General features: G+C 32.8%; 1 protein-coding gene across 5 annotated transcripts; it reads right to left on the bottom strand.

Annotated features, from left to right (window-relative positions):
- Positions 1-3,267: 3,267 nt before the first annotated feature.
- On the bottom strand, positions 3,268-8,677 carry LOC130613934 (uncharacterized). 5 transcript variants are annotated; one of them, XR_008975772.1, is made up of 5 exons: positions 8,352-8,671; positions 6,325-6,701; positions 6,077-6,169; positions 3,856-5,750; positions 3,268-3,623 (listed from the first exon to the last, which is right to left on the bottom strand). XR_008975772.1 is itself a non-coding variant. In XM_057435303.1 (5 exons), the coding sequence occupies exons 2-5, from the start codon at positions 6,644-6,646 to the stop codon at positions 5,603-5,605; spliced, it is 336 nt and encodes a 111-aa protein (XP_057291286.1). In that variant the 5' UTR covers positions 6,647-6,701; positions 8,352-8,677; the 3' UTR covers positions 4,932-5,602. The 5 variants fall into 5 exon arrangements, 2 of the variants coding, with proteins under 2 accessions (XP_057291286.1, XP_057291285.1); XM_057435303.1 differs by lacking the exon at positions 3,268-3,623 and having other exon boundaries at positions 4,932-5,750; positions 6,325-6,359; positions 6,587-6,701; positions 8,352-8,677; XR_008975771.1 differs by lacking the exon at positions 8,352-8,671 and having other exon boundaries at positions 3,268-3,620; positions 6,325-6,349.
- Positions 8,678-8,971: the final 294 nt, after the last annotated feature.

Raw genomic sequence — 8,971 nt, forward strand, 5'->3', positions numbered from 1 at the left:
TCTATCTATCTATCTATCTATCTATCTATCTATCTATCTATCTATCTATCTATCTATCTATCTATCTATCTATCTATCTATCTATCTATCTATCTATCTATCTATCTATCTATCTATCTATCTATCTATCTATCTATCTATCTATCTATCTATCTATCTATCTATCTATCTATCTATCTATCTATCTATCTATCTATCTATCTATCTATCTATCTATCTATCTATCTATCTATCTATCTATCTATCTATCTATCTATCTATCTATCTATCTATCTATCTATCTATCTATCTATCTATCTATCTATCTATCTATCTATCTATCTATCTGTATAGGTAAATAGGTTACGTTTTCTACCTCAAAGACAAGTCATATTATAAAACCGCGCGTGATGTTTGAAGGGCTGCCAAAGGTTATTTTATATTTTTTAATAAATTTGCAACAAGAAAACCTAAAATTTTTGTAAAAGTGTTGTGATTAAAAAAAAAATGAGTAAGCTAAAGTTAAGATAGTAGGAATCGTAACCTACGTCGTGGTAAGTAGAACTAGGGCGTGGTATGGGAAAATATTGATTATATGGGTAAAGATCATCCTACCACGCACCAAAATAGCCCCCTAATTAATTACCACCATTCGCCATTATCCAGTTTTTAACGATTTTTTAAAAAAAAAATTCGAGTGCAATCACATACATAACATACCCCTTATCTTTTTAAAAGTAGGTCTTTTTTGCGATTTTGGGGGCTTCATGTTTGCACTGTCACTGTGTAAACGTACTGTGTCAAAAAATCTTGAAATTACACATGAACATTCTGCTAACATACACTGGCATTCGTAGCAAAGGATTTGACGTGTAGTCACTTCAATTAGGATTTCTGGACCTGTCTGTTAGAGGTACCCTCGAAAATTTAACACGTAGTTAACGTAACCTTTTCAAGATATGCACAACAACAACAAAACTTTCTTAAATTTTGATTATTCTTCATCAAATCATGTGGTTAAATACTTTTTAAGTTTGAAATTGTGTTTATATAATTGCTTTTTGATATTGCTACTCTGTTTCTAGTCGGATGTATTCTTAATATTCTATCGATGAGTTACGTTATCGACCTGAGTATAAAAATTGCGCATATTAACCCTTTTTGTGTCTATGAAGGTATATGAAAGAGAATCTCTTTATTAGCCCATGTAAAATAAATATATGTGCTAAGAATTAACGTAGTATTATCTCTTTCATCTTGGTGTTGCTGTCTTATGATCTATCACAGCATGGAAGTGGAAAGGTCGCAGACTTTTCCTACGGCGCGGAATCGGAAAAACGATCTTAGTGCACTCTAGTTTTCGTATTGTCTTTGTAAGAAACAAAACGGTGATAGACATAACAAGAGGTTATTATGTGAAAGGTGTTTCTATTAATTTTTTAATTATGTGTCTTTAACCAAAGTTGAGGCTAGTATATTGAGGGAAGGGGGATGCGGTAGTGCATTACCGCTAGGAGGTGGGTGTTGTTGGGCAAAACATTTTCCTAAACAAAATTTATCGTGTGTTGGCTTATATTTCATAACGTTTGTAGGAATAATTTCTAGATAACACAAGACAAACAAAATTTATGCATTAGACGATGACTGTCAGCAATATTTTATGCTGACGTCAGCTTTTTTAATCAATATTCCAGTTTTCAAAGAATTTTTTACATATAATTTCGTTGTCATTTATAACTTTTAGCACTTCTTTTCACATCTTCCTGACAAACACAAAAAACAACTACTTTTTGGTAAACGTTGGTATTTTGCGCTGGCTGAAATCGTTAAAATCCATCGTGAATAATGTACAAGTACGAGTAATACAAGTAAAGTTTATAACAACAGCGTCAGTGTGAGATCATTGCACGAAGACGATCACTTTTATTGTAATCGCCTCCTACTCCAGGATAAAAACCACCGTACTCTGTAATAGCCAAACTAGAGGTTCTTATCGCTTTTTTTGGTTGGGAAAACCTTTGAGATTGCTACGCAATGACGACGTATACAATTTCCAACATAATTTCCTATTTAACAATGTTTAGACAGAATAATAAATATTGAACTATTGTTGATTGTTGCGTCATCCTTTATCTCCAAGATTTGTTTTGGGAGAAGAAGAAGAATCTTAATAACGCTAGTTAAATTTGTGCTTTGATGTCTGCTTTGTCTTGCTGTCTATATATAAAAGCCAAATCATAATATCGCAAGTATAATTGTTAGTGGTCAAAACTGCTATTGTATTACCCACAGTTTTTATAATAACGTGCTGTTCAAGTTATAATACGGATGCGTTATTTACAGACTCGAACATGTTAAAAATATAGTAGCGTGACCTAACAATAGTGCTGCGCCATTAACCGGGACATTATTTTACCTTCTTGGCACACGCTGCAATAAATGACCATTGTTATTATTCTCGACTTTCCCTCACTTTTATGACAGTATGTTGCGTATTTATTTGAAAGGATATTTTTGTTTTTATTCCAATTTGTTTTAAACAGATGAGGACACTCCCGCTCTTTACTGCAGGGTACTTTACAGAATACTGTTGCAAAATTAAATAGACCGTTCCTGGAGTTTAGCTGATACTTTTCGTTATAATTTCGTGATTTCTAACCGACTTATTAAGTACTAAATTTAGCTAGATGTGGCACCTTTTCCGGTTAGGAACCCCATTTAATATTTGTCCCCTACGGTAGTATAACATTTATACTTCTTTTTTCAAAACGCCTATTTCCCCTTAACGAGCATCAAGGGCGCTTAATCGTGCATTTATTGACTGTTTTTAGTTAAAAAGTTACTAGTTAAAAAATTCACGAGTTACGTGGCATCACCTAGGCACATGGCAGTTCTCCCTAACGGCGACTCATAACACTCATAACGATAAAGGCAATGTAATAAGGATTCACAAGGTACACGTTTTTTGTTATAAGCAAACGATGTTAGGGTGAATGATGAATAATGTAGCAAATTACGGAAATTTTGTTCATTGTTTTTGCATAACTAAATATATATATATAGAAAAATAACATACATAAAAATGTCAAGTGATGCACATAAAACATAACTTGTATACTGCAAAACGATATAACTATTTTTAACAAATGGTACTTATTTTAATCCATACTCTTGTCTCAGCACCGTTAAGAATTAAAACGTGCCATAAGAATTCAAAGAAAATGAAAACATTCTCGATACATACAATGAGGAGCGTTTAATAGTGGGAAAAATAATTAAAAGTGTGCGAAACTACACCAAATTATAGTTAAATGTTTCGTACAGTAAAGGTAGAAATAAAACAGTTTAGAGACACTTTCTTCTGGAACTTTTTCTGTACTACAAGCGCTCATATGTAAGCCTTGTTTGTATTTGCGACATGTCAAAGTTTTGTAGTACACGTTTTCCAACAGAGCTTGATTCGAGTGCACGTTCTACTCTATTGATGGATATTGGTCCAGAACGAATGATCTCGGCACACTTTTCGACAATGATGTTAGCTTCAACATTCGAGAAAATTTTTTCCTTCCCAGAAACTGTATTTTCATAATCATCATCTTCACTTTCTTCGTCAACATCTTCGTTTTCACCATGATGCTTATCTACTATATCAAAAACAAAATTGTGTTTTCGCAACAAGAGCACACCACACACTATTAAGCCTTAACTAAAGAAATATTGGATCGGGCTGCTTTAAGTGCATAAAATTTCGCAACAGAAATATTCGCGAATTGTAAATTTCACAAAAAAATTGCATTTCGCGAGTTTCTGCCTGTGAAAGCTTCAGCGCTTTTTTCAAAATCAATTAAGCTAGCAAGTAGCAAAACACAAACATACCTCCTTTTGACACAGATTGTTTGTATTCAGTTGCAATAGAGGAGCATGAGTTGTCAACAGCATCATTACCATCTATTAAAAGATAGGAAATGAATTCTTTTAAATTTAATAAAAAAACAGGCACAATTTTCATGAAAATCTTTATATTTATACTAACGTAAAACAAATAAAAGTCACCAATACAACATATAAGAAGAAAAATGCGATAGTTTTAACCTACCTTTCTCCTCTTCCGTGACTCCATAGCGCCAGTAGCTTCTCAATTTATCTAAAATCTGCCTATCAGACAAATGAATAAGATGGATAAACTTTTCACGTAGATTACGTACATCGCCAATTCTGACAGATTTCGCAGTCAAAAACTGCTTAAATAGAGTCTCCAACTCCCCGACTTCGGCATCAGTCCACGTTTTCTTTTTTCGTAAATATTTGTTTTGCCACGTTTGTTGAAAGTTTCCTCCAAGGCAGCTGTACCCTTAAGGGCATACTTTTCCTTTTCTATCAAACGGTAGTATTTTTTGAGGTGCTCTCAGAGTGCGTCAACAGGCTAGCAACATATGAAGCTTCACTTGGATTTTTATCTTCAATGATGGTGGATCCAGACTTTTGAAATATATTTGAAGTGATGTTTTTCCTCACTGGCGGATCGTTTTCACCATAAACACCGGACCTTTTCCAAGTGCTATTAATTTGTTTCGATATTGCTCCAGATTCTAAAATCTTGCCATTATATGAAACAAAAACATTTTCAAAGTCACTGTGTATCTGACTGCGAATTGAATCGAAAAAAATTAAGAGCTGTTGGTACAAGGTTTCTCTCGTACACAGATTAACAGGACCGTGTTTCCTAAATGTCTTGTGACGTTTTACTTTAATAATATATTTACCATCACGAAATACAGCAGCCTTCACCTCATCGATGTTCATGTTGCTAGGTACGCCAGACCTCTGACAATTAATTATAGTTATTTCCGTTATGAGAAAATCCCGTATACACGCATATTCTTGACGAGACAAGGTGTTTTCTCGGTAAGGGCTACGAAAATTTTTAATTATCGAGATAGCCTCCTTTGCACTGGCAGACTCCTCATACCGTTGGATCTGCTCAGGCGTGATAAGCACTTGTTGCTCCTCCATCTGTCTCTCAAGCTGCTGTATCTCTACCGTTCCATTATTAGATTTGCTCCATCGAGATACACTAACTTTCATCCTTAAAATCATATCTGGTGCTATTCCAGGTAGATGGATCTCCTCAGTAAGGAGAAAGTCATAGAAGTGTGGCAGTGACAAAATATACCGTTTAATGGTTAAAGCTTTGTATTCCTTTGTCTTTTCGGCATACGTTGTCAAAAAGGTGTCGCGAATTTTATATTTTCTGACTAAATCACTGGGATATGAGGAATCCAAAGCTGCCCAAATATCTCTCAATTGCTGCTTTGACTGAATAGCACTCTTTTGTCAACTCTTCCCTCCATCAACTGAAATTTTATATGTCACAAACCTCTCTAAAATTTCAGCAGAGTCAACCACTTCGTCATCTTCCATGTCACTATCCGAATCTGTTACTTCGGATCAGTGGCGATCATCAGTGGCGACATGCTTGGCAGGGATGGATGTCATATGTGTACTTCGTTGTTTGATGCAACGTCACACACCCTGGCTAATTTCAACATACTATAATAGTAAGGTCCTTTTGATAGTTTGTGGACGTCTTGGAGGTGCAAACTCATTCTTTTGTTTCGACAACCTAAAACCTAACACCTGGTTTCCTCAATCCGTATATGCCAACGCAATATTTTGCCTTACTCTGGGGCCAATAGTGTACTTCTATCATGTGCCGAGATAAATTTGTAACACAACTATCACATGACTGTAATGGACATTTTTTGCGGTTTCTATGAAACAATTCAAACAATTAAATTAACATAGTTTGAGACTGCAAGAAAACGGTGGGAAACAGAAATTTCTTCTTAGTATTTTAATTGCAATATGTCTTGCACGAGTTGAATTTCGCAGGAAAATATTACATTTAAACTAAAATTTTCGGCAGAATGAAGCTTTTGCAGAATATTTTTGTTGGCATTTCTGGTTTAGTCAATTTTTTTTTCTCTTTTACTTTCAAATAATAATTTGAATACATTTAAAATATAATTCGAATAAAGGAGATAGGAGAAACAAAAATCTACATGTTGTAAATAGTATATGGCAGTAAAAATCATACTTTTCTATAGGTAAGCTTGTAGAGTCTGTTGAAAGTTGGTTCTCGAGCTCTGAAATTTTCTTCTTCAACCTGATATTTTCTCTCATCAACATACTAAGGCAAGGATAAAAGAATTTAAGGAATCTAAAATTAGCAACAGTTAAGGCTGCAGACTCTTTCTTATATGCGCAACTTCAATTCATAATTTAATCTTAAATTAGATGGTTATGCAGCAATTTCAGTACATATTAAAAAAGAAATGAACATACCTTTCTAAACTATTTGACGTAGACGATGTTTGAACCTGAAACAAACAATATCAAAACCTGATTATAGACCTGACAATAAAAGAAAGACTTTCATCGTTTTTTCCAATGACTTTTAATTTGCAATGAAGCGCCTCAACATTTTTACTTCGTACCCTGATGTCACTATCAACATCACTATAAAATTTGACAAAAAACCTAGCTGAAAATTTCCTTATTTTTGTTATAAAAAATTATAATAAGTAACAATGTGTGCCATACTTACTTTCCAATTGTTACCATTTTTTTCCCAAGATAATAGGATAGGCCATGCCATCAGTCCCATTCCTTGTAATAACTGTTATGGTACCAACCAATACAAATGATTCTTGAAGATTTCGCTATATAAAAATGTATACACATATATTTACCATTGTCAAAAAAAAATTCACACACTTTGTGCCAACTGTATTAAAAAGACATCCACACAGCTACATATAGTTTTAAAATATGTTAAAAAGGTGAGTTGATACAAAGGAAGTTGAGTTTAGATCTAACACAGTCTAGATCAGATTGGAAGAGGGTCATTAATATACCCCGTCCAACCCATGCTAGCATGGAAAACGGACGTTAAGCCGAGAATGATGATGATGATGTGAGTATGGATTGTGTGATTCCATAATATGTGGAATATGATATTTCTGTATATAATTCAGTTTATATTAAATATATTAATAATATTAATTATATTAGCCAGTTTATATTAATTATATTAAAAATTACCTTCCGTAAAGAATAATTTTCACAAATTAGTCATTTTAAAAAATTTCAAAAATTTATTTTTGAAATAAATGTTTGAAACGAATAATTTCAACTTGATTTGCAGTGAATTAGTTTTCAATTTTAGTTTAGGTCCTTATAAATTATTTGGGATTTATATAGCTTTTAATTAAAGCTGCCTACAAGAATCAGAAATCTTTTTGTTTTGCTAAAAATTCATGTTGATTAATTTTAACAAATAAACCTTTTTGCAGGAAAGACTTATTTTCACAAATTGACTTTTGCAGAAATTTTACACGTATATATTTTCACTAATTGTCGATACAAAACTTCCTAGAAATAAAAATATACTGTTAAGAACAAGAAGAAGGTATATAATAGTATATATATAATAGGTGTATACACACAAAAGACTGTTGTTTACCTTACTATTACCCAAACTCATGATAAAATATGCTTCCTACTTTTCTTGTGACCTGCTTTGACAATTCCAACTTGAAAAATGATTTTTTTTATTCTGACAATGTAAAATATATATGAAATACTTGAGCAAAGCACAACTGCAGTGTGATATAAAAGAAAGCTTAATTGTGTACTTAACTAAATTATCATAATAAAAACCGGTGATATAAGTTCTTTGAAAGCATGGGTACAACAGACAACACACTTTTTTAACAATAATTTATAACAGCTTTTGTTATGATTTGATATCATTTTGATTAGGAATAATATATCTATAAACAACACTGGTTGTTTAAAACAAGTGTGTGGGGTCTCCAGGAAAACAACTTCAAGCATGGTCATTATTTTTAAAAAACAAGAGAAAAATAAACAAAATGTTTTAAAAACAAATAGGTGTGAGTCTCTCGAAAAACAACTTCAAGCATGGCTATTGTCTTTAAAGAAACAAGAAAAACATAAGTAAGAATAAATTTAGTGAAAATAAAATGAGCTTTTAAACAAACGCTCAGAGGTCATATCAAAATACCAACATGAGAATAAGGACTATATAAAAACACACTACAGCAATATACTTAACTACACAAAAAGACTACCAAGGAACATAATGCTATTGTTAAATGACCATAGCTATAGCTCTTTAATTCTACTAATGTTATTTCATTGAACAAACCTAAAAAGTTCAGATTGCTATTTGGGGTGTTACTAGCTACAAAACGTTAGCTAGCTATGCACTTTGGTTGCCCACAAAAAATATATTTACATAAGCATTTACAACATTTAAAACTGTTAAATGACAAAATAAAACTTACCAAAGAAAAAAAGCTTTTCTGTTTCTTATATCTGATTGATATGATTAAAAAACAACAACAACAATCCTTAACTGAGAGTATCTTTCACGCCGCAAGCCGCCCTTATGATTTATTTTTAATATTTGCACATGCGCGTTGACGTAGAAAACGTAACCGCAATGTCGTGGGTAACCGACGTAACCTAAGCGTAACCTACTGCTGGGTAGGAAACGTAACCGTCGTACGTAGGAAAGGTAACCGACGTAGAAAACGTAACCTAAAACAGTAGGATTCGGTACTGTTTTCGGTCAGGAGAGTAACTGTGAATATATCTATCTATCTATCTATCTATCTATCTATCTATCTATCTATCTATCTATCTATCTATCTATCTATCTATCTATCTATCTATCTATCTATCTATCTATCTATCTATCTATCTATCTATAACTTCAATAATGCGCACCTGATATGTCTTTTGTATAAAGTAATTATTTACTATACTAATAATCAAAGAAAAAAATGACTTAAAGTTCGGAATTTGAATGAAAAACATGCGCGTTTAAAAATAAATTATTTATTCATTAGGTTAGGGCATCATTAGGTTGTATATCGCAGAAGTCGCTGGTGACATGCTTCGA

This window comes from Hydractinia symbiolongicarpus, chromosome 11 (assembly GCF_029227915.1).
Source record: "Hydractinia symbiolongicarpus strain clone_291-10 chromosome 11, HSymV2.1, whole genome shotgun sequence".
In the NCBI taxonomy this organism is placed as follows: Eukaryota; Metazoa; Cnidaria; class Hydrozoa; order Anthoathecata; family Hydractiniidae; genus Hydractinia; species Hydractinia symbiolongicarpus.

What these genes read in the sequence shown, in the direction of transcription:
- LOC130613934 (XM_057435303.1), bottom strand. Translation starts at nt 6,646, where the DNA reads ATGGGACTGATGGCATGGCCTATCCTATTATCTTGGGAAAAAAATGGT. An exon ending in AAAATGGTAACAATTGGAAA is followed by an intron (nt 6,360 to 6,586) that starts GTAAGTATGGCA and finishes TGTTTGTTTCAG; the next exon opens with GTTCAAACATCGTCTACGTC. An exon ending in ACAAGCTTACCTATAGAAAA is followed by an intron (nt 5,751 to 6,076) that starts GTATGATTTTTA and finishes ATTGTTTCATAG; the next exon opens with AAACCGCAAAAAATGTCCAT.